The sequence below is a fragment of the Oxyura jamaicensis genome, chromosome 8, assembly GCF_011077185.1.
Source record: "Oxyura jamaicensis isolate SHBP4307 breed ruddy duck chromosome 8, BPBGC_Ojam_1.0, whole genome shotgun sequence".
NCBI lineage: Eukaryota > Metazoa > Chordata > Aves > Anseriformes > Anatidae > Oxyura > Oxyura jamaicensis.
This window is the reverse complement of record NC_048900.1, coordinates 11,291,703-11,317,218: the sequence shown is the minus strand read 5'-3', so window position 1 is coordinate 11,317,218 and position 25,516 is coordinate 11,291,703. Positions and strand designations below refer to the sequence as shown.

At 41.8% G+C, this 25,516-nt stretch overlaps 1 protein-coding gene across 4 annotated transcripts in view; it reads left to right on the top strand.

Annotated features, from left to right (window-relative positions):
* The window catches only part of SOAT1 (sterol O-acyltransferase 1), a 29,049-nt gene extending 3,944 nt beyond the window's left edge, over nt 1–25,105 (top strand). For all 4 annotated transcript variants that reach the window (XM_035333396.1, XM_035333395.1, XM_035333397.1 and 1 more), the window contains exons 3-16: nt 6,091–6,149; nt 11,358–11,506; nt 11,587–11,646; nt 12,082–12,189; nt 14,089–14,371; nt 15,403–15,481; nt 16,161–16,242; nt 16,933–16,978; nt 18,102–18,231; nt 18,604–18,701; nt 19,203–19,301; nt 19,763–19,898; nt 20,583–20,728; nt 21,526–25,105. In XM_035333396.1, the coding sequence (XP_035189287.1) occupies nt 6,091–6,149; nt 11,358–11,506; nt 11,587–11,646; nt 12,082–12,189; nt 14,089–14,371; nt 15,403–15,481; nt 16,161–16,242; nt 16,933–16,978; nt 18,102–18,231; nt 18,604–18,701; nt 19,203–19,301; nt 19,763–19,898; nt 20,583–20,728; nt 21,526–21,582 (1,532 nt within the window). In that variant the 3' untranslated portion in view covers nt 21,583–25,105. The remainder of the gene's footprint in view (nt 1–6,090; nt 6,150–11,357; nt 11,507–11,586; nt 11,647–12,081; nt 12,190–14,088; nt 14,372–15,402; nt 15,482–16,160; nt 16,243–16,932; nt 16,979–18,101; nt 18,232–18,603; nt 18,702–19,202; nt 19,302–19,762; nt 19,899–20,582; nt 20,729–21,525) is intronic.
* Nucleotides 25,106–25,516: the final 411 nt, after the last annotated feature.

Genomic DNA, 25,516 nt, shown 5'->3' with positions numbered 1-25,516 from the left:
GTGTTCTAGTACAGTCCAAGCTGCAGTGGAGGACAGCAAGGACAGCTGAGGGGCATCCTGTTTAGTTACAACTAGCTGCCTTTTATCTTCCAAGGTTGCTGCGGAAGGGTTGTAAAGGCTTCAGGCTGGTTACCGCAGGCTCTTTGCTCACCACTGTGATGGTGACAGTAAGAATGCCACAGGGAGACGGGAGACAAGTCAGGCTCTGAGTGCATTACAGGACCGTGCAAAACCTGGAGCCCTCTGGTCAGGAATCTCTCTCTGTGGTGGGGTTAGATCTGCAGCTCTGTGCCACAAAGTTTGAAGTTTTAGGAAGTTCAGGCGTTTCATGTAGCAGACTCTTAAAGTAGTCCAATATGCTTGTCTAAGTAGTGACAGTTTTCTGTGGAAGAATTGCTCAAAAGAAGTGCCAGTACACTTCTTTTTCTAGATTTTTGTCCTAGCTTGTGCATAACTATTCCTAAGGCATTAGTGCTGATGTCCAAAGGCAGCTTGAGGCCAGTGTTCTGGTATGGAGCATTTTAGGCAAGATGGACATGTACTGCAGCCAAGGAGTTCTAGACAGGTGAAGATGGCATCTTGTATGCAAATAAATATGTAGTATCTTTCTAGCAATTCTTTCTGTAGAAAAACTAAATCACTAATGTGACTTCCCACCATCAATCTTCCCTGATTAGCAACCACAATCTGCTCTTTAAGTTAAGAGTTAGTGTCAAGGGCCAATTGACTACTTTCCAGAAGTGTGTGAAGTTTTTACGGAGGCTGCTAGGCTATTAATCCCTTCTTTATTCAAACCCAGAAGCAATGGCTGATTTAATCCCGGTATTGGCTTCAAGACCACAATGGCTCAGACTCTTCCATTTGTGTAGCTTAGGGTACATTTGCCTCATCAGTGCTGCTGGAAGCTTTCATTGCTTGCAGAGTTCTAAGACTGGATAATTTTGGGTTGTACTCAGGTTGTCCCTAGGTCGATTTGTATCTTGTAATGTTTCAGTCTGTAACTTCACTTTGACATAGTAGCTGAATATTAGTCTCACATCTTTTCCCTTGAATTGGCTTTAGTGTATTAATTAATCAACTAATTTGGTCTTGGCATATAGTCAGCAAATGATCTAGGCAGCAATAATCTCTTGCCAAAATCCAGACTGCTTTAAAATTAGTTTTACGTGTTTTCAGCGGGAAATACGTAAAGGTAAATCTGTTCTGCTTAATGGGATGTTGGTACTAGGCAGTACTTGCTGCAGGAAAACTTATCTGGAATGATTAGAGAGGACATGGCTCTTTGGCTTGTATCTAAATGCTGAGATGAGACCATTCAAAGCAGTAAACTGATGGCTGTGGAGTCTGCCCTTCTTTCCTCAGAAATCAGAGAAGAGGCCTGGTGTGCAAACAAGCTCTACAGCATATCTCTGTGTGGTGTGAGTAAGCCTGTCTGGTAATGCTGGACTTGGAAAGGGCTTGTTATCTCCTAACCAGGAGGTTACTGTTGGTCGTTCTCAGTGCAAAAGTTCACGAAGCCGAGTGTCTGAGGCTCAGCAACAAGTGTGTGTGAGCTGCTTGAATTGAGTTTGTTGGGTGTGTTATGGGGAAGCTGATGAAAAAGCTATCCTATTTAGGACTGCATTCTGGTAATTCTTAGGTTCTGTCATGTTTTGTAACCCATGGGTTTGGTGAATGCTGAGAAGTTTCTTGTGAAGAGCCTGGGGATGAGCTAGCCTGACTTGGAGCATCCCAGTGTTTCCTCCTTGTGAAGAGGCTGTTAGGGTCCCATGTCCTTGCAAACTTAGCTTTTTAACTGGATTCCTTGCCTAGCTGCGGTGCAGTGACCTCTGGGCCTGTGCATGCTTTAAGCAGATCAGCTGAACTCTAGGGGCAATCTAGGCATAATTTGCCTCTATCTGCTGAGTGGCCACATAAGTCAGCGTAACTCAGGATAAGGCTTATTAGCATGAAATTATTAACTCATGTTCCATATCTGGTACAATACAATGCTTCCCTTTTCAGTACCTGCTAGGTTGGCTTTAACGTAGCTGGTCCTTCAGATAACATTTTCAGTGTGTTTAGGGAGAGAGCCTTGGGATCCAGGTATCTGACAGTAACAGGAAATCCTTCTGCCTGTGTTGCTTTAGTCTTTTGAATGATATATTGCTTTCCTTATTTCTCAGTTGAACAAAAATTTTTAAACCCTTTTAGGTAAGGGTGATACTGGGGATTTGTATCTGTGACTTTCCAAGATCTTGAAGTTAAACAAATCCTGATGTCATTAGGGGGAAAATACTTCTGAACTGTGAGGGATTGTCAGGTACAGTTTTGTCTTGTGTGCTTGGTTGTCCTAATATTACCTGAGAAGTACTTTTCTGACACACAAGCTTCACTTTATTGCCATGTATCTGCATGCTTTTCTTAGTTTTTCTGCAAAGAGGCATTTTTGTCATGAATGCTATGCAGTGATTTAAATGGTAGTCATCTTCCTGGGTTGTTGTAGCACCTTAATAGCAAACTGACCTCCACAATGCAGGAACAGTTTGAGGGGGAATGATTCAGAGTGCTGATCTTCAGGCAGATCCTGTGGTTGAAGTCATTACAGGCTGGAACCGTAACACGGCACACAAACCATGCCTTTGCTCAAATGACTTATTCCCACTTGTGGTCTTGGTTGTAATTACAGACTGTAGCAGTTAAAATGAACGCCTTTTTTTGACACAGCTAATTTCTGAGAGCTTGTTCAGCAGAGTGCTGTCTAGTGTTTGCTGTAGAAATTGGTTTTGTTGGATCCCAAGGTGCAGTACTAACAGGTCATATGCATTGGGATGAGGATGATTCTCATCTCAATGTCACTTGCTTGTAACAACCACAACAGAAGGCTGAAAAAAGAAGAATGAAATCCTATTTTTAAGAGTTTGTAATTCTTTTGTGAAATTTAAATTGCTCAAGTTTTCAACAATAAGAAGCTTTGTTAGTAATCAGATGATCTCTTTAAGCTTAGTTTCTTTAGGAAACCAAGCTAACATTTAATTTGTTTGTTTTGACTTTTGAACCTGTTTTGAATTTGGGCTGCACAGAGGTGTCAAATCCTGCAGGGATCAATTTCTACAAGCCCAAGACAAGTGGTCAGTGAGATAAAGATCTTATCCCCATCTCTGCTGATGGGAAGGCAATATCAAGTCTTAATTAAAATTTCTACCTGTAAGCAAAGCTCTTTCAAAGCAAATCCTGCTTCAGCCTCCTGTGAGATTTGCTATTATTTCATACTAGTCTTCAAAGAAGACTTTCTTCCTTGCTATTTTAAATGTTTCCTGTTTTCTTAAGGCATATCCCACTTTGCTTTAAATCCTAGATGTGCTTGCTTATCTTGTGCAACCTTGAATCTGATTTTCGTAATGATAGTGTAATCCCAGAGTGATAAAAAGGAATCAGTCAACGTCAAAGGAAAAAAGATGTAGTTCTCAGTGCACAACTTCTCTTACTCAAAATCATGTGATGGCTCCCTTCTTGAATGACCTTAGGGAACACAAGGAGCAGCTTGCACAACAGGAGATGAATGATTCAAGATGATGATGTTACATGTTCTCTGGTACCTGCCTGGTGATCCAGCGTGAGTTTATTGGGCAATGCGAAACAGCAGGATGAGTTGTTTTGGGGTGGATTTTCTTCTACAGGGGATCTTTTATTCTGGAGAAGAAGTAACTGAGCTTACAGGTGGTTTGACTTGGTTTACTATGTGAGATGTGTATATTGAAGACACTGAGGTCTTGATGTAAAGGCTTTTTAAACTAGCCACGTTTCTAGGCAGTGTAGTCTTTTTGTACACACTGGTGTGTGGGTGGATAAAGTGATAGGAGGGACGCTGCGTACAACTTAGCAATTGCAACATCAGCAGGTCGGAGACCTGCCTATTGTCCTGTACAGCCAATAAAGCTGTACGCTGGGTATCTGTGAATCTTAAGGCCTCCTAAGTCAGAAAGGATGTTTTAGTTCAGAGAGCAGCAGTAGTAACCAAGGCTTCAGATGCAAAATCCAGCAGGAAATAACATGGCCAAAGCAGTTGCTGCTTATTTTTATCTTGGTTTAAAAAGGAAATAGTGCAGTCCCCTAAGTCTCACATATCCTGTCATCTTTGGTCCTGTTGGATGGTTTCAAGTAAACTTGACAGTCCTTAAAACTGGCTGCTGGATAAGAGACAAGTCTTTACCTTTCTGCAGGAAAGGTTGGTTCTGCTCTGAGCTCAGCATCTGCGTGGTTTGCTTGCTGGCAGATAGGTGTCAGGTGGTTCTTGGCCCTCTTCCCCCATTACTGCTGTACTCTTAATACAATTGTGAAGCACTGCAGTGAGGGAGTGGAGCCCCTGAGATGGTATGAAGAGTGTACTGTTCTGCTGCTTATAGAATGGCTTTTTTCTTTGGGTGGGGAAATCCATTTGAGTCCAGCAAAGTGCGTGAACTGAGTGGCACAAGGTCTCTTACACTCTTGGATTGTTTTCCACAAACAGCTGCTATTCAGCAAGTACAACAGTATGGTAGGCTTAAATGCTTAGGTAATTTTTTGTTGTTGTTTTGGAGGTGTGATGCTTAGCAACCAGGAACTCTATTTTTGTGAAAAGTGATCTATTTGTGCAGCCCAAAAAAACATGATGTTTAGTAATTGCGTTCCTTGTGTTACAAGGCTGCTAAGTAATAGACTTATCACCAGTCACTTCTTTGGCCTGCAGCCTGTGTATCGATTTATGGGCAAAATCTGTTCTGCCTGCCTGCTTGATACGGAGTGGCAGGGATGTCAAATGAATGCTGACAAATGAGCGTAGCTTCACTGAAGGTAAAGTTTCACTTCACTCTTCTACTACATTGGAACTGTAGTTCTCTCTGGAGTGTTTAAACATTTTTACAATTGTCTGCTCACAGGAGCACCTTCAGATGAGTGCTTTGCAAAAGCCCTTGCTTCTATTTAAAGCACACCATACGCTTTGCGTGGATGGGATGTGCATGTACAAGGATGGCATCAAACTGCCATGAATCTTGTTAGCAGCACAGAGCACTGCAAGTGTGATAATGCTGTATGAGAAACTGAACACAAAAGTTGTAATGTTAGCCGTATGGTTCTCTAAGGTACGGTTGTAGCTATAATTGCTAGAAGATATGCACAAGGCAAGGGCTGTTGGCATCTTTTCACCCTAGCTAGTATTTTAGGGGGGAGGGAGGATGTTGCTGGTTTAATCTTGCTTTTTCTTCATATGTAAGATTCTTGTAAGAATTACAAAACAGAAGATCAAAGTTAATTATGGAAGTGAAATGCCAGCTGGCTTTCCCATTTTCTGCAACTGCTGCAGACAAAGCTTGTCTTAAAACTCAGCTGTTCTGAAATGTCTGGTTTGTGAATGGTGTTGTATCAGATGTGTATAGTTCTTTATGCGAAAGGCAATATTTGAGGCTTTATATGTAAGACAAAGGTATTGTTAATGACCATAATGCTATGGCATGGTTAGACCTGTTTGGCTAAGTGATGAAATACATCGAGGAATACGGTCAGACTGATGCCTGCCCTTCTTCTGGGGGATGAAGCGGGGGGAGTAGCCAGGTTTGAATGCAGGATCACCTTCCAACTTGTCACTCAGCCTGTCTTCAGAGCTGGTTGCTTTATTTTACAGTTGTGATTTGACTGCCTTGTCTATTGGCAGTGTAGAGACCTCCAGACAACCTAATCTTCTGTCTAGTTCACAGTGCCTGAGATAAAACTCTGACAAAAGATCAGCACACTTGAATGTGACCTTCTAAGGGTTGTTGTAATTGCTCTTTCAAGGTTGAATACATTTAGGGACCTTGGGATGATTTGTAGAGTTGCAAAGCTTTCAAAAATCCAGCATGTTATCAGTTGTTGCCTGCCTTGTAATGCTGTGATCCTAGATGGCTGTTTAAAATACTTGTTCATGCTTGTGAATTTCCTGCAGTCTTGTTTTGAACTTACTGGAACCTTACTAAAAATCAAGAGCACTAATGAAAAATCAATGGATAAGCTACTGCATGCTGTTCTTCCTGTATTTTTATGGGGTCACATTGCTGAAGATGTAACTGCTAAATATTTGCTTTCCTTCCTTAGGCCGGGTTGATGTTGACCATGTGGTAACAAGGAAAATGCAGCTAATAGCAGAAGCTGAGGTAAATACACTCTAATGCTTCCTTGTGGGGAGGAACGGGATAATTGACCCAGATTGTCTCCTTTGGAGACTGGCTAGTCCTAGAACACAAATCTCTACTCGGTCATAACTTGAGCATGGTGACTTTTATGCAGCCCTCTTTCTCTTTTCCTTTTCTCTCCTGACTTAGCACAAGAGGCAGTGTTATCAAACACAGTTCTGTCTTGACCCCCAGTAGGTTAGAGTCCAGTGATAAGAATGAACTTCGAGGCATGCAATAAAACTGAACTTCCCTCACTACTAACTTCTGACAACAGTGTGATTGTCAGCTAGCCTGTTCCCTCTTGACAGCTTGCAAATATAATGTTTAAAAATGCTCTGTGACCTGCTGCCCACTGGACAAAGGCATGTACAGCACCTAGCTTGTGTCCCACAGCTCCTGGTGCCTTGGCTGTAGAGATGGCCTTACTAAGGCTTGGTCCCCCTTATTTTTCTCAGTGAGCAATGTTTTCAAAAATAATATTTATTTCTAACATCGTCTGTGTGAGTTGCCATTGTCTTAGCTTATGCTAAGGTGATTTATAGGCAAATTAATTGAAGTTAGCTAAGAATGAACTGTACCCTCTTTGCTAACCATTGTTTTGCAGCAGGCTTGTTCTTCAGGGCAAATTGTCCTGCACTCTTTCTTCATTTTATTGCAGAGAATTCCGTGGTAAAGATGAAGTCATCTAATTGCCTCAGCCTTAAATAGATATCAAGGAGTGAATACTTGTAGGACAGAAAACTATCTTCTGCCTTTGACTTTCTTGCTTTAAAGTCTTTTCTCTCTATCGGTGGTAATTTACAACAGGTAATAGTGTATGTCAGTGGGTTCCACTAAGGGTGTACTGTTTGTTGTGCTGAAACTCCTAAAATTCAGCCCATGAGAGGGATAGTCAGCCCTGAATTTTATTTCATATGTTGTCTTCTCTGAGTGATTCTTACTGAGGGCATGATAGAGCAAGCCTCATATCTGCCTCATATCTTTTCTATGCAGACAAATACAGCTCTTGCAAATCACTGTTTGCAACAGATGCTTGCACAAGTGAGCTTTAAAGGACTGTTAAGCACACGGAGCTTTGTGAACTCCAGGTTTCAGGGGGTACTAGCTGGATGCTAGCAGACAGCTTGTTCTTGGATTTCTTTTGTCGGGAAAGTCTTTTCTTTCTAAATGTTTTCTGGCCACCAGGTTTGAGACATACTAGCCTGTATAGTCAAGGTGATTTCTTATCCAGAATAAGAATCAAAGAAAACCAGCAGGGTCAGTGGCACTTCTAATTATTCAAGTTGCTTCTGAAACACAGGGAGTTCAGGTTTTAAATGTTGAGTTTAGCAACTTGCAAATTTAAGGTGCCTCAAAGCTACAAACTTAGCTACAAGGCTAAGTAAAAACTTGCATCTGTTGAAGAATTCCTGGAGTGCCTGCTCCTGTTGTCCCGTGATTTACACAACAGAAGCTTGTACTCCGGTTTATCCTTTAGGTGGCAGGTATCTGAGGCCTATTCAGATGCTTGCTTGAAAAGTGCTGGTCACTGACAGCTTGCACTGGTTTAAATGGGAACTGTGGCTGGTAGGTGTTATTTCAATTAGGATGCCTTCGTTATATCTTGCAGTCCAATTGGAGGATCTAGTCTGCTGTTAAGGACTGAGTTGAGAATGCTGTCTGTCACTTGGTTAGGGCTTAATGTTGTGATGTTTCAGTATCTGCAATTACTAAACCTGTTAAACAGTAAGATGAAGGGGACGCTCTTGTAATTTTCTCTGTAGCAGTAAGCTATGGGGTTAATTGGCTCAACTTTCTCTGACTTGTGGCCTATTGCTGGTCAGCTTCTGCTGTTTATGGCATAAGTTTTTTTTTATATTTGTCCCCCTTCTTGTCCTTCTTGTTCTTCTAACAATCAGATTCTTTTAATTGAAACTTGATGGTAACAGGTGAGTGGATTTGCCCAACTCCTTCTCTAAAACTTCAAGCACAATTTAGGAAACTCTTGTTGAAGTGTCCTGAGTTAGGGGACACTACAAGGCCAGCTGTGTGTATGCAGCCTGTCATTGCGTAAGCTGGTGGGAGGTGCGTCCTCTCCTCTGCTGTTTCACTTCTTTGGTGACTGAGTCACCTGGCTTGTTGAGCACTAGCAGTTATTCTGGCAATTTCTCAAATAGACCACCCTTTGATTTGTAGTTGTAACAGATGCCAATATAGCATGATATGTTGTGCAGCTTTATTGTACAGAATTAGTTACTGTAGGGTCTGTGCTCCGGTTGTATTTTATTTAATGAGAACTTGTGTCCTGTTTTCCCAGCCCAAGCACATGCATATGTTGGTGTTGGCCCTGGAGGGTGGTGTTAAGAGGAGGCAATCTCAGTGGAGTGCTAGCTAAGAGGGAAGAGGTAACTTAAGGAAATAATTTCTCAAACTCTTGCTGAGAGGCAATTAGGCTTTAAAAAAGCGGGGGGGGGGGAGGGACAGGGAAGAACTTAAAATTAATAGTGCTTTCATTTTGGCATGGAAATATGAGTACTTCAAGAGGAGTAGAAACTTATCTGTTTTTTTTTTTTTTTTTTGGTAGGCATATGTGCATGCATGGTATAAAAGCAGGCCGTGACAGGGAACAGCAGTGTCTTCTGTTACAGGCCGTAGTTCCAAAGTACTCAACTCTTCCTATTGTTTTTAAAGGAATAAATCACTTTCACTGCAAGAGAAGCCTCTTCTGCCTCCCAGAAAGCAATATGTAGCCAGCTCCTAAAAGCTATTTCATTAAGTGCTGGTGAAGCTTGTTTATTCTATATTGGCAGCTGCCAAATAGGGGAAAATATTTTTATTAAGTTAAACATTAATCTGCCCCTTCTCCTACTGTAGCTTCTGTTTCAAGAGATCTCTCTGAATCTGACCACTGTGAAACAGGAAGAATGTAGGGTTCTAGCGTGGCTTGATTTCAGGGCCTTCTGGTTTTGTGGTCTCATTTCAGATTATTTTGTATTTACTGCAAGAGTTAAGCTTGGCTGTTTGGCTGTCATTGCATTAGACTGCAGCATTTTGTATGAATACATCATCTGTTAACAGGTTTTGCTGGCCTAAAAGCTCTGTGACTGAAGTGGGCTTTTTAGATAAGCTTTTGGTGTCTACTTCCTTGTTTTATTAGTCTTTGTGCCAGTTCCTTCTTAGCAAAAACAATGCTGCTTCAGCTTTCTTTAGCGCAATTGTTAAGCACTGAAACATAAACATCAACTGACAAATGAGTTCAAGCATCACAAATGCTGTTCTGAGGGAGCATCATTTCTGTGCACAGCTTCAGGCTCTTTCTTTCCCTCCTTGAAAATAGTTTTGTTTCTTTTCAGCCTTAAGGATTACAGAATAAGAGCTAGTAAGGAATTCTGAAAGCAGTTAAAGAAATGTTTCTTGAGCTGAAGATCAATGGGAAGACTAGATGAAATCATGTTTAGTTACCACGTAGAAAGAATTGAGCCTTGAATCTGAAGGCAAACTGAAAGTCCAGTGCAAAAGGATGGTCAGACGAGTACTGCTAATAAACACTTGCATTTAAAAACAAATGAAAACCAACCATAGTGTACAATTAGGTTTGTAGTCCTATGAGCTTTCTTGAAACTTGCTTATCTCCTGTGCTGAAGATAACTATCTGGCTTCTGAAGTTGCCCAAGCTGTCACTGAAATACAAGTGAACGTGTTTCCTTTTTCCACCCCCTTGAGGGAATTAATTTTTTTCTAGTCATAAGAATAACATTTAAGCTGCTGTGCAAATCTAGGGTTCCTCTTTGCAAATAAAGAGCAAAGGAATTTGTACTGTAGGGAAGAGCTATCCTGAGCTCAGTGTAACATTTTCCACAAAAATAAGTAATTTATCACTCAGTTTCTTTTAAATGCATCTTGTTTTAAAAACTCTGCCTGGGGTGTGGGAGATCAGGTCTTTGAAAGTTCATGCAGTGAAGCTAAAGAGAGCACATTGAGCTATTTTTGTAGGCTGAAAAATAGGTGAATGAATTGTACACGCTAGTCTTCAGGCAAGACAAAAGTGATATTATGAAAAAAGGCTATAATCTTAACGCTGCATAGTTTGTCACTTGAAGATGAATTTTAGTCCTAGTCTGGATAATTTACTTAAACCTCCCAATAATAATCTTTTTCTTTCTAGAAAGAAACTTTAATCATCAGGTGAAGTGAGCAGTATTTGACCAGAGTGACCTGTGCCTCATTCACAGCCAGTTATCACCTTTTTGTGCTCTACCAGTGTATTTTTCCAAGAAAATGGTAGATAAGGAAGATACTCGTGCATTTTTTTATGAACCCTTAGAAATGAAGAGCTCTAGCAAACAAGATGCTTCCCAGGTTTTCTGATAACTTGGGGAGGTGTTGGGAGGACACAAAAATACTGAAAATGGTGCAGTTTGATCCTAAATGGCTGCATTAGAGAAAATAAGTAATGTAAAGCTTCCTCCGAGCATAACAGGTTATGCTGGGATGTTTGTTCCTATTAATTCTTTAACTTCAATCTTGCTACCTACCTTTTTTCTCTCACAGCATCAGTCTTAATGCTTAGCAGTGTGGCCCTGTTTTGTTCCTTTAGGAAAGTCTTGGAGTGTTTTGTAGTTCTGGTGGTACAGAGAAGTTTTTATCTGAACAGTGGTAGCAGTACTAGAGCAAAGTCAATATTTCTTCCTTTGTTCATATCTTTGAAATCATTCCTGCATTAAGGCTTGAGAAATTACACGTCGATTGCTTACCCGCAAGCGTGAAAAGTCATTTTTTTCCCCAGTAGCACTAGATTGGCTAAAATGTAAATCTTGCTTGCACTTTGTTTTGTGTGGTAGGGATGTAACTGGTTAAAAATGAGAAACATTTTCTGGGTCTCATGAATTAAGTTTAGCTTAACTTCCTTAGCGCCATAAAATGTGAAATACCTGCCTCTCCAAACACATGTGAAGGTCAGTATGTTTGCTTTGTTCCTGTGTTGCATCTGATAGGGAAGATAAACATCGAAGTCCTGTGGCCTGAGGTGTGTGAACAGGCATGGATAAGCCCCTGATCTTGTCCAAGTTGGCTCCAAATGTAGGGCAATGGTACAGGAATATTTTCTTGATGCCATTTTCTGTCCTGCTTTGGGATAAAAAGGAATGTAAGTCACTTATGACTTATACCCAGAGACTTAAATAACTTGCTCTGTTTTTGCTCTGACAGCAATTGAAGCCGGTTTTCATGAAGGAAGTGGATAGTCACTTCACAGAGTTTGTGAACAGTTTGGTGGCAAAATCAGCATTCCTGGACTCCTCATCTTCAGCCTCCCTCTTTCCAGCTTCGTGCTCTGAGAAGGAGCTACACAAAGCAAAGTAAGTCAGTTTTATAAGTAATAACGCTGTTTCCTGAAATCCTTATTTGCTTTTTTCTTGAACGTTCCCCTTGTTTGCAGGTCCTTGAGAGCCCCTCCAGAACATGGGAAGATATTTACTGCAAGGAGGTCCCTCTTGGAGTGAGTAGTTCAGCTTCACCCTTCCCATTAAATTGACTGACTGAAAAAACCCTCGATAACAAACAAGCTAGTCCTTGCTCAGAGGTACTCCATTTCCCCCTGCTCCGCTTTCCCCAGTGTTCAATCCCCTGTGGACTAATCTGCCTAAACTTCTCAGTTTCTTTCTGAAACATCCAGCCTATAGTTTGCAGGCTTCCCCTAATCTAAATATACAATCCCTCAGTACCATTGAGATAATGGCTAATTATTCTTTGTCTGAGGATAAAGCAAGGAAGCATCTGACATGCAGACTGGCTTTTAACTGGCGTTAACTGCAGTCTCTTGAATTGGAATGGTGATGTCATGTTATCGTACCATGAAATGCTTTGAAAGCAAGATACTGGAGATGCGATCTGCTATGTGGATGGCATTATAGCACTTGAATCTCTCCCTTAGTGAGCTGTTTGAAGTGAGTCACATCAGGACGATCTACCACATGTTCATCGCTCTTCTCATCGTCTTCATCCTCAGCACGCTTTTAGTAGACTTCATTGATGAAGGAAGGTAAGAGTGCTTTGGAAAGACAAGGGCCGGGGCTGGGAGGTGCTTGCTCCCAAAGAACCAGAGGTTCACAAACTGCAGAATGGAGCAGGAAGGAATCCATCCTTGATCTTATTAGAAGGGGGTGTTCAGCTTGGTGTACTTCAAATATGCTGCAATTCCTGTTGAGGGGATATGGAAGTTTCAAATAAAATTACCTAGCCATCGGGAAAATCTTACAGACAAGTGCTTTGTTTCAATACTAGTAGTGAAACAGCAGCCTTCAGCTGCTTGCTTTGGTTGGAGGACAGTATTTTTGAAGAAAATACTTAAAATATTTTGGCAGTCCATTCTCTGTTTAGAAATGATAGTCCTGGAATGCTGTACTTGGTCTTAAAAATAGACCTTCGTTTATCCTGTGGAAGAATCTCAAGGATATTTGCACAGCCTCTGTTAAGACTTTTCTTTGAAGGTAGCCAGTTCTAAACAGGATTGGGAAAGACTGCTTTCCTCACGCTTGCTTGTTGCTTTAAATAGTATCTTTTTGGCAAGCTGTATCTCGTGTACACAAGTAGGATTACATGTTGATCTTGCTGATTATCTGGTCTTCAGTGTATAAAGCCAGAGCTATGTCTTGATTATAATTGTTTTCTTGCTTGTCTAGGTATAAGAGCAGGCTCATACACTATTGAACATCATTTAGCTGATCCTCACTTAACAGCAGTATGGATTTTTTGGGAAAGTAGGCAGTTACCTCTAAAATCAGCCAAAGGGCTGGGTTAGAATCATAGAATCATTTAGGCTGGAAAAGACCTCAGATCATCTGGTCCAACTGTTAGCCTAGCACTGCCAAGTCCACCATTAAACCATGTCACTAAGCACTACATTTACAGGTTTTGGAGACCTCTAGAGATGGTGACTCAGGCTACCCAAGGATGTAGTTGTGACAATACTTCACAACCCTTTCAGTAAATAAATGTTTCCTAATATCCAACCTAAACATCCCCTGATACAACTTAAGGTCATTTCCTCTTGTATTAGCTGTGATTCCTTTTTTTTTTAAAAAAAAAAAAGCTAGATCTGATAATTTAGATCCACTTTGCAATGAGCTTAATGGATAAGAACAAATTAATTGTGTTGGTGTACTCTGCATTACCCATTCCTCTGAGCTGGGTTTAGAACAGCTACTTATGTGTAAGAGTAAGCTCTGGTGGCTTTGGGCTGTACAACTGAACATCTGGGCTTTATGTTTAAGTTTGATTAATGAAATAAATTACTCTGTGCATTGGTTGAATATATTCACAATGACTGTAAGCCTTTTGTGTGACTTCTAAAAATGAATCCATGTGGAATGTGTACAGTTCTCACAAAGCAGAATTAAATTAAGTTTGAGTGCTAGATGCCTGTGGTGGTGTGTGTGTGGGGAGCCTCCCCAGATGTTAAACTCCTGGGAAGAACTGTTTCTTCATGTATTGGTGCTGTCCTATGAGTGTTCTCCAGAAGCTCTTTTGGACACTGATTCAGCAGTGCATCATTCAGTCACGTGCTTGTTATTAGCAGGGATGAGCTTGAGCATGCTTTCAAAGCACATTCTCATCTTAAAGATGAACTTAAACCCTGTGGGATTTGAAGGTAAGCTGCTCCTGACAGCATTGATGGCATGAGTCCTTTAGCTTTTATTGTTTGCTGTGCTGGTGGGTGGTCACTTACACCTACCACAGACAGCCCTCTGTTTCTGAGCTGAAAACTGCCATGATCACTTCTACCTAGTATCTTAAATAATGGTGTTCTGATGGTGATAATGGTGGCCTTTCGTGAAGGTCATCAAATAATGATGATCTGACCTTTCACCACTTAGTGAAGTGGATTGTTTCTAATGAAACAATGGACTCTGAATACTGTCTCTTCCCTTGTGCCTTTCAGGCTGGTCCTCGGATTTGATCTCTTGGTCTTCGTTTTTGGAAAGTTCCCAGTTGTCTTCTGTACTTGGCTGTGCATGTTCTGTGCCACAGTTATCATTCCATATGGACTTTTCTTCCATTGGGCCCAAGGTTACTGCAGTTCCTCCCATCGTGTAGTCCGCTCTCTCTTCTATGGGATGTTGTTCACACTCTTCCAAACAGTTGGACTTGGGTTTGGGCCGACCTACATTGCTGTATCATATGCCCTGCCTCCGGCTTCCCGTTTTATTGTAATACTGGAACAGGTAGGTGCCTATCTACTACTTATGGCTCTACTGAAGCTTCTTTTCAAAATAGAAAGGATCCTTTTTCAGATGGGGTTAAGTGTTTCATTCATTAAATTAAGCCTGTGCTGAGGATGGAGTTAATCTTTGACTTAGACCTGCCACATGTAAGTGTTTAATGAGGAAAAACTACTGATAGCAAACTTTCTTTTGATGTGGAAACCACTTTTTTTATTTTACCCTAGGAATTTTCAGATTTTTTTTCTGAAAATGCTTCAAGGCTGTTGTCTTGTGGATGCTAAATGCCTTAAAAACAACCATAGGGACTTGTGATGTAGCTCACCAGGAAGCTGTAACACTTCTCTTTTAAATAGAGGTACATAGTCAGAGAGTGATTCCTCTTTCTTTGTCTTGTGGGCAGAACTTTATTGGAAATGGAATCCTGTTTTTCTAGAGCAGTGGGAGGGATATGGGAGTTTGTGGAGGACTGCTTAAACAGGTTAATCCAAGGATGGTCAGAGATCAGTGTGTAGGCCTGAAGAATTAAATTTGGATGAGCCTTCCTTTTGGTCCTTAACTTTAAAAAGAAACAAAAAAAACCCTGCGTGGCAGCTGCAGATCTATAGGTGGTACCAACACATTTCAGCCTAGTCGTTTTAACTTTTCCAACTCCTGAAACTGTGCTGTTAATGTACTGTCCTATTGAAAGGGATAGGGGTTTTGGTTTCCCTTTTTACTAGCGAAGGGTTTTGGTTAGTTGGCTAGTGGCTTACTGGTCTAATTTGGAATCCCTGCATACACCATATACTACAGTCCTATGAGTATAAATGAGACATTTTTTGACTCTCCTGAGTCATAATTGTTACAGCTTGTTTCTCCTTGCTGTGTTCTGAATTCCTGACAGTTAAACAGGCTTATGGGCAGAGGAAGCAGCTCTTTCCTGGTTGGAATAAATTGGAGAGGAGCCAAGATGCTAAAGGTGTTGCCCTAAGATGCTGGATGCAATCTTTGTTGGGAAGTGAGCATTAAGTGATGTTCTCTTAATCTTACAGGTTCGTCTGGTTATGAAGGCTCATTCATTTGTCCGTGAAAATGTACCTCGAGTCCTGTCATCTGTAAAGGAGAAGTCTAGTGAGTAACTTGCCCTGCTTTTTGCTGACAACTGTGCATAACCAGCTCTTGTTTACCCTCCATTGCTCTGAGCTGGTGTCATGAGTTGGAAAGAAGTAAGATTTGAGTAGATCACCCTGGATGGGGAGGTGATGAGGCTCTAGGATGGTCTTCTGCATTATAACTTTAGTCTGAACCCTTTCATTTGGTATTAGGCAATGAGCCAGACGGTTTAGATTTGTCTTGCTTCAGCAGGACTCTTTATTTCTGCTTCTAGGAATGTAGAGGGTGTATGTAGAGGGTGCCTGCACACCCCCAGTTCAGTGCTCTAGTGAAATGACAACACTTCCAGAAGAACATCCAAGAAGCTCTCTTGGTGGTGTTTGCCAGAGCTGAACATGAACCCCTGTTTTGATACGGGCCTTACAGTTCCTTCTTCCTTAGAAGAGGAAACATGATACTGGGTGTTAGCACTGTACTGCCTGTTAGCTACCCTGACCTATTAGCTGTGCTTCACAAGGATAATTCCTTCTGATATGTCTAGTTTGCTTCATCCCCTGGGAATCCCCTACCCTTAGTTCTAGTCTGCTCTCTTTTAAGGTGAGGAGAGCTGTATGTTGGGAGAGGGTACTAGGGAAACAAAACCTTCAGTAAGCAAAAAGATTGAAGAGTTTTCTTTTCTCCTCTCCTGTTCTTCTAGGCTCAGTACCCATTCCCCGAATTTCTCAATACCTGTACTTCCTCTTTGCTCCCACCCTCATCTATAGAGACAACTATCCCAGGTAACGTGAGCAACACTAGTAGAATGTTAAAGTAGTCTAAGAACTGAAGCCAATATTAAGGACCCCTGGATGTGATCTATTAAGTTAACAAATTAGATCTTTTCTAAAGATGTGGTTAAATCAGTAACCTGGAAAAGACAGGATGTGATTATGAAAACTCCTCCACTATTAATATTTTTTTTAATTTGACAGTTCTAGTTAGTTTCTTTGGGAGGTTTGCAGGACGTGAAACAAATGAACTCGTTACTGAATATTCTTGTATGCAGTTCCTGCAGCAGGCTTGTGCATTGCTTCATGCGGTGTTCATAGAAAGCCCTACCTCTGAGTTGGAGAAGGTAGGGCAAAGCCTTTAAAACTGGGAACTCACCAACTTTGCTGTACTTCGTGTTGAACTTTGATAATGTCAGGTCAGCAGTTTTGTGACTATCGGGCAGATCACCACCTCCTGTGTAATTGCGTAATGCTGCCCTTGAGATCCTTTTCCATTTATGGGATTGCTGTAGTTGTCCTGCTGTGGATGAAGGTGAGGAACCAGCAATTTGGTCCAGGCATCTATTCTTGAATGTCAAGAGATTAAGAACCTTGAATTCTAACAAGTCTTTTTCAAAGAATAGATCAGTAAAATACATAATTGAAAGGAGGATTTTGCTGAAGTCCTATTTAGATGTGACACTGTGTCCTTTTTCCTAGGAATCCCATGGTAAGATGGGGCTACGTAGCTACCAAGTTTGCACAGGTGAGTAATACAGCTTTCTGAAGAATGGATTTTCAGAGGTCATTTAAAATGTGTTGCTAAACACTTACACCCTTGGCACTAAGTTGCTTCAATGTGTTGTGGGTTTACTGGAAAATAATTTTTAGTGATTAAAAAGAAAAGATAATGTTGAACTAATAGTTGTGTCAGAAATAAATAATCCTTGCTGAAACAAGCCTCTAGAACTATTTTCTTGAGCAAGCAGACTCTATTCTATACAAACAAAGCTGTGTGTGTAGGGGGAGCAATATCCATACTCTGTCCCTCTTTCTTCACACTGACAATGCGTTGTAATGCACTGGCACAGCAACTGGTCTGCAGATATTCAAACCAATTTTGAAATAAGAGGCCTGAAGTTCACTGCTTACTTGAGCTCAAGTCTGACCTGATCTTCACTTCAGTGTCAAAGGAGAACTTGTCTGGGCTGCGAGCCTCAGTAGCTTCTTGTGGGTTTGTTTCCAAGTAGTGGCTTTGTATGACTGAAACTTTTACTTTAACACAATGCATTCCTGCTTTTTTCTTAAACAAAAAATCGTAGGCCTTTGGCTGCTCACTCTCACAAAAGAATGACAAAGCACACACCTGGCTTACAGGAGTGCTTAAAGCAGTGGCATTTTGACTTCAACTTTCAGAGCAGGGATTTGTAAGCCAAGGAAGGGCTGAGGTGGTTTGACTTTTACTATCTCCTTTGGTATAAGAGTAAGTTTTAATACTAGGTATAATTACAGCATGTATTTTTCAATTATTTCTAGACTTGTCCTGGACCTAGAACACAAAGCACTTTGCCCACTTACTTTGGCATTGACATGAGTCTTTTGTGTCATGATTTCTGAGTTGACAGGACAAGTAGAAACTTGCAACTTCTGTAGTAGCAAAGACTAGTAGAAAAATTGATTATTTTTTTCCTTCCTGGCTGTGAACACATTCCAGAAATGGCTGCTGCTTCACTTTTTGACTAGACCCTTACGGAAGCTCATTAGTAGCATAGTAAAATAGTACTTTGACTTGTGCTGGCAGCTGCTGTTCCTCTGTTCCTCTCTTCTAGAGCGGTAAAGTGGTAATGTCTTAATTGTGCATTTCTCCTAAAATCGCTCTTCTGTTTCAGGTGCTTGGTTCACTTTTTTATGCCTACTACATCTTTGTGAGACTCTGCATTCCTCAGTTTCGCAATAGTAGCCAAGAAACCTTTAATTTACGAGGGCTGGTCCTCTGCATCTTCAACTCCATTCTGCCGGGTAAGACCTGGATCCATAAGTAACTGTATGGGAGAGACAGAAGGAAGGGGAACTGCTTGGTACAAGATGTATTCACAACAGGTGAAGATGAACAAAGGAGGTCTTGTGGGGAAACTTCGGTGTTAAACTTCAGAATCGAGAGCACAAAATAAAAGTTTGGTTCTTGAATTAAGCCTTCAAAGCCACATTCTAGGTCCTCTTGCCACCTTTTGCTTGCCCTCTGAAATTAAAAAACTGATATGGTTTTACTTTTTTTGTGAAGGTGGCATAAAGCTCATGTGCTTATCAGAACAATTTTGACTGTGTGACATGTTCCATCGTGTAGCTGAGTGAGAATACTACAAAATCAATCTCACTCTGTTTTGCTTCTAGGTGTACTTATTCTTTTCCTGGTCTTCTTTGCCTTCCTTCACTGTTGGCTTAATGCATTTGCAGAGATGATGCGCTTTGCAGATAGGATGTTCTACAAGGTAAGAAACAGGAGTTACAATTTATAAAGCATGTGTTATAAAGCTTCTAAAGCAGATACTTTTGTCATGGAAAGGAAAGAAGGAAAGCAGAAGCTTTTTCTTAATGAAACAACTACAGGATCTTTTTACTTGTTTTATTCTGTTAGGGCTCAAATTTGTTGCTGTACTTGAGAACAGTTTGTATTTTTACTTGGAAGTCTGAAGGATTTGTGGGGCAATACATCTTCCATTTGCATGAACAGAACCACCCACCAGGCATACCTAATAGCTCTGTTAGCATTTTTTCTTTAATCATTTCAGCCACTGCAGATTTCGACAAAACCAAATCTTGATTAACAGAGGAAAGTGTTCAAAGTCCAATGGAATGTATTATTTCATGGTGCAAATTGTTATATTGCCTTGGTATTACTCCAATCAATGTTTCTTCATGATATCCTAGAATAGACTTGTAGAATGGGTTGTGCTGAAGTAGATGCAATACTTCTTCAACTGTGCTTTCAGGACTGGTGGAACTCCACATCCTATGCAAACTACTACCGAACCTGGAACGTGGTAGTACATGACTGGCTCTATTACTACGCATACAGGGACTTCCTTTGGGTGAGTGACAAGACGGTGCATTTTTCCGGATGCCCCATCACTGTCCATTGAGGAGCATACAACTGGCATGCCTCTGCTGGTTTTGGGTAGCCACTGTACTATTTAAGAGTATCTGTTGCTCACTTCCAAGTCCGTGTGTGCACAAAACGTGGATCTGAAGCCTGGTCTCTATTTGGAATGTTGCGATTGACTTAGCAGTCTGAACTCATGTTCTATTTTGAGCTTTTGATGAGTTGTGCATGGGCTTAACCTGAGAATTCATGAAGGAGACTGGAAATGCCTTAAGAAAAAAAGCATCTAAAATCCAAGGTGTTCTCTAAAGAATTTAGCATTTTATATATGTCACTCTGCAAGAGAAGGCCCCTTTGGCTAAGGCTGTTAAAAATTAAAAAACAAATTGAAACAACCAAATTGAAACCACAGCAGAACAGATTATAACACTCGGTATTCTTGTCTTCCAGTTCTTTGGTAAGAAGTTCAGAGCAGCAGCTATGCTGTCTGTCTTCACGGTATCGGCTGCTGTGCATGAGTATGTTCTGAGCATCTGCTTCGGCTTCTTCTATCCAGTTCTCTTTTGCCTGTTTATGTGCTTTGGAAGTAAGTTCCTAGGAGAGAGTATGTGAATGGGCTGTGGCATCACTGATGTATAGAACTGTTTCTTGTCCAAGAGTTCAGTTGTGGGTCCAAACCTTGTAAATGGTTTTGTGCGACTAAACGTGGGACTTAGACAAGCAAGATAAGGGTGGGGTGGAAGAGAGACTATATATGATGCGCACTACTGTTTATGTCACACCATACATGCTTAATAGCACTGCTTCCTTTTTTGCAAAGCATTAGTTGAATTCTGCATCTCAGCAGCTTGGAGGTCTTCCTCTTTTCAAGCTGTAGTGTAAGACAAGTATTATTTTGCTCCTGCAGCAAGGAAGAGCACACAAGTGAGGGCTCTTGCATTCTGTTTTTGATTTTGAGCTAGAATAAGTTAGAGGGCTTTAGAACTCTAGGCCACCTCTGTCAGTGTGCTTTGGTCACGTGCATAGCAAATCAGTATCGATCCCCAAGTGTACAGCTGTGCCAGCTTGCTGGTGAACTACTTTGAAGTAAAGGTCAGAATCAAGTCCTAGTATTTGCTTGAATGCAGTGCGTAATCAAATTCTTGTGCATTATATCAGCCTCAGGGAACAGCCCTGTTCTGGGGATGAAGTGGTGGGGAAGGGGAGTATCCACTGGTATCAGCTGGTTTCCAAGTGATTTTCAGCTGCTTTTCTTTTCACCTCTTTTCAGTGGTCTTCAATTTCATTCTTAATGACCGTCGGAAGGGGCCCATCTGGAATGTGATCATGTGGACATCCCTCTTCCTGGGCCAAGGTGTCATCATCTGCCTGTATAGCCAGGAGTGGTATGCCCGCCAGTATTGCCCTCTGGAAAATGTGAGTGACTGACCCTGCCCTGTGGGATAACTGACCATGTGAGCAGCTTGTTTTTATTGCTGTGGGACGAGGCAGGAATTAAATGGCACAGGCCTTTCTGACAGTATGCTCTATTAGTTTATTAAGAGTTTAGTCTAAAAACCGTAGAGTGTCAAATCTTTTCTTAACAAAAGTTCTTTCCTTAGTACTCTTTGACAGTATTTCACTTTGTGAAACTGAGGATGTTTTTTCCCACATCTGAGAGGACATAAGGCGCTACTTCCAAGTACATTAGGCCACTCTGGCTGTGTGAATGTAACAGTAGCACTTGGTTACTGAGGTCAGGAGAAACTTTTCTAGGAGGGCCACAAAAACTAAGCTAATTGTGCCTTTCCTGGACTAGCGTGCGTGGCAATGAGAATCAATTGCCTATAAATGGTCAGGGTTTTTTGTTGTACTTGCTTTCTCTGACACTTCCTTGGCATCAGACTTTTTCCTACATAAAAGTTTGTGCTGTGCTGCTTGACTTCAGTTTTAGCCAAAGGTGTGCTCAGGCAAACTCAATTTTAAGTTTTAAGAGATCACTAAGCTATTAGATGGCACTGAGCTGATGTGTCAGAACCACAGGCAGGGCAGAAGGCAGGCAGCTTGTTATGGTTGCAACTAAACTTCTGTGCCTTTCAGTGGGGATAAGAATAGGGTGGTGGGGTATGAAAATGTGACTTGATCTTCCCTGTTAGGGAAGTTTGACTTCAGCAGAACACACCACAGCTGGTGGTGTTTGCATGTGACTAATGTACTGCCTCTCTGTTTTGCAGCCCACATTCCTGGATTACTTAAAGCCACGTTCGTGGTCATGTCACATGCAGATGTAAAACTGGTATGCTCTGGGCCACATCACCACAGAAGATCAGAATCGTCCTCCAAGTATTTGGACCATTGACCTAACTCACTACGGACTTTTTCTAAGGGAAATTTTGCCTCCTGATTATTTGGGAGAAACTGCAATTTTTAAAAACATTACTGGTGCAACCCAGTTGAACTGGATTGCACCAGGCTTCATAGACAGCATCTATTACATGCTGTCCCTCTTTGAGCCATTTCCATGCCAGTGAAATATTGAGCTGAAGGTGGAATCTACTGGAATCCTACTCATCCAGGGGTCCCCCAAGTTGCTGCTCTTCTGGAAAACAGATAGACTAGTCAGATTTTGCTAGTAGCTCATTTTTGGCTTCCGTCCATCTTCCTTAGCCATCCCTTTGCATTTTTTTTCATTTTTGGTAATGGGATGACTACAGAACTTCTATTCTTTGTGATCTTGTCCGTTGCTATGACACGGACAAGTGGCAGAGCAACAGGATATTTGCCTCCTTGCTGTGAAAATAGCCAAAGTATTCCTGGATGGCTTTGAACTGCATTCTATGTACGTTGGCTGCCTGGAGATTTCAAGTGGGCAGAGGAAGAGGGCATTGTCGATTTACTTGTGGCTGCATTGGAGACTCAGATCTTTCTATGTTCAGAAGCAGGGCACAGTAGGTGCAGTTCTTATGTTTTGTTTTTTTCATGGAAAATTTAGGCTTTCTCTTTATGTTCCCAGCTGACTTTACAGTGTTGTGTTTTTTTTCTCAGAAGGCCCTTGTGAGTCAAGGGGTAGTTTTTCTTGTAGCTTTCCCTTTCTGTTCCTCCCAGATAACTAATTCTTTTAACACAATTTCCTTGTAAAAGAGCTTTTCCTTTAATTTGGTAGGTGCTTTGAGGTATACAAGTTCAGGCTTTCTGTAGTGAGAAAGATTTGAAATACTATGACTGAACTGTAAGAAAAAGCAGCTGACTTACAGGTACATAGTGCATTCTCATTTGAAATGGCTATGTCAAGTTCAACACCAGGAAGTGGTGGTGCCTCTTGCCAACGTATACTTTAGCAGTTTCTAACATTGCGGTGGGGAGTGAGGGTTCACCCAGCTGGAGTCAGAGCTGCTTTTCATCTGCCTGTCTGCTCTCCTCAGGGAGGCTTTCAGGTGAAGGTCAGTTTCCTAGATACTACCTTCCCTCTTCTGAAGAGGTGGGACGTCCTCCCACATGCTGCTAAAAGAGGCATTAGGTGAATGTGGTGTTTCGGTATCTATTTATGACAGCAGTTACCCTGCCTATTGGGCAGAGCCCCTTCAGTTCCATTATGTCAGATGGGAAGCTCAGAAAGGGACTCGCACAGAATTTGGGTCTGTCCAGTTCTAATGAAATCACAGCTTCTGTTATCGGAGGGGGAGGGTAACCTGATAATTACCTTTAACTTTGGTCACATCAATTTGTTAATTACTCAATTGTTCCTAATTGGCACTTTTCAGTAACATTTTTTTTCTTACTGACCTACAGCCTAGGTATTGGATACCAGCAGTATTGGGACTGATGGACTTTTCTCCCAATCCACTTAAGACTGTCCTTTGGGCTTCTGTTTTTATTAACCCAAGGAAGAAAAAGGCAATTTCATGAGAGCTAGATGATACTTAAATTTGTCCAGGCCTTCAGTCTCATTTAAGAGGAAATCCCACTCTTCAGAAAGGACACTGTCAAGTCAAATTTGCCAAATACAGCATGTGCATATGTGGCTCTCCTCTAAAAATACCTTGTACCAGAACTTGTTTGAAACAGCTGAATTGATTTCAAAGGAAGGAGTTCATGTATATAATCAAACGTGGCAGTATTACTATATAAAATCTGGGGAATTAAATGAATTACTTTCCTCTTGTTCGGTTTGAATACTCCTAAATCTTTTATCTTATCCTTTGTGGGAGGAAGGGATAGTGCTGGAGCAATTAAGCAGTCACTCAAGCTTCCTTTTTTTTTTAAAAAAAAAAAAAAAAAGCTATCAAAACCAAACAAACCCTTTGGCCAAACAACTCTGTCAATTCCTTAATATAGGATGAAATTCAGTCCGGTACTTCTGAGTTGTGGTGCTTGAAACACTTACGTACAGATGTAATTGCACTCAGATAGGGTGCGGTGGATTTGGGACTTGATTTTTCTTCTTGATGCCTGTGTCAGGTCTTGCTACCATCTCAGTGTTCTCAAAAGGAGATAATCACGGCACTTTGTGCCAACTTGTAGTGTTTCCCTTTTAGTTGGTGCTGTCATATCCCTAATGAAAAATATTAGCATTTACTGTGTCAGTGTCCTTAATGTTTGAAGCCTGAAGGCTTGAGCACCTGGCAAGCAAAAGGCAACCAAAAAAGGGTGCCTAGCTGTTGGAACTCGTCTTAGTTCTTTGGCAGTTTGAGGCTTTCAGCCTTGTAGATCAAGGCATCTGGCAAATGTGCTGTCAGGGAATTATTTTCAATTTCATGGTGTTTTTAATTGCTTCTGATTATAGGCTTCCTTCCATTTTTCTGAGAGTACTGGAGGGGAAATATGAAGTCCTTTGCACATTACTTGTTTAATTAGTCAGTTATACCATGCTTGTTTTGAGAATTCTTCTTAGGCTGTTAGTACCAGAGCTGGCAGTGCAGTGTTCTGGTCAAAATGAATGCCAAGGTTCACAACCTGCCCTTTTCAAATGCCCAGTAATGGTATATACTGTTCCCCGTGTTTCTTTCCAACACAAGAATTGTGAAGCTTGCTTCCATGGTAACTCCTTAAGTTTTGAGGTGAGAAGCTTCCAACTTTGGAATGGCAGCCAGTACAGCTGCAGTTCATTGCTCAGTAACATCACAAGAATCAGTATTAATCTGGTGAAATATGTCCAAAATGGGTCCCAGTTCTCATGCAGAAAATGGTTTGTTCTCAAGAAGACAATCTGTGCAGTCTTCATGCCTTGTACATTCTGTTGAGATATTTTGCTTTCTGCCTTCCAAAGCGAAGTAACCCTGTAGCTGAGCAGTTAACTGTACGCTAGCCTGTGACAGCTGCCTGAATAAGGCACGTGCTACCTGCGGTGGTGTTGGGGGGGGGGATCCTCATGTTGTTTTTAGTATGCAATGGTGTCGTTGAGATGAATCAGTCCACTGGCTAACGGACAAGTGAACTGTTAAACTCCCACCTTCTGAATGTAGATGGGCTGGAAGCACGGAAGTCCAATGTAAGAGTGACCTGTGAGCAAGCTCCTGCAGGACCAGCTCTGTGCAGTGCCTCAGCCAGCTGAGCTCAGCCTCATCTGTTCTGGTGCTTGTAGCTGGGCCAGCTCCCCCTTCCAGGGCAGAGAGGCCACTGCTGGGTCTTGATCTGCTGCGGTGGCAAGGAAGAGGCGTGCAAGCAGAGGACAGCAGCCAGCTCTGCACAGTCACTGTGTGCTGGCCCCAAGACCAGCGATCCCATGTATGCAACCTGTACCATGTTCTGTCATGCAGAAGAGCTGTTTATAATCTATTACAGCAGCTGAAATATATTTTCCTATTAGGGGAGGAAAAAATTGTCTTGGCCTGTTTCTTTTGCTGATTGGTTTGGGAGGGAGGAAGGGGGGAGGGTTGCAAGAGGGAAAAGGGGAGGGGGGCTGGGTGCAGAGTGTGAGGTGTGTGGGGTTGCTCTCTTGGGAAGGTGGCTGCTATGGGGTGGCGTGGGGCTGGCTGCTCCCAGAATGTGGAGCACAGCAGTGGTGGGGAGAGCTCTGTTTCCATAGTGATAGAAGCACTGCGGGGCTGCCCAGCAGTAAGGGCTAGCAGGTATGGGGGGTCTCTGCTGCTCCCTGTGTAGGGGGAGTGGGGAGCTGGTGTACTGTGGGGGTGGAAGACTGGCGGCCTGCAGCTGGGGCTGCAAGCTGAGGGGTGTGGGGTGGCCTGAAGCTGAGCCCACAGCTCTGGGGAGCCCCTGCCCTGGTCA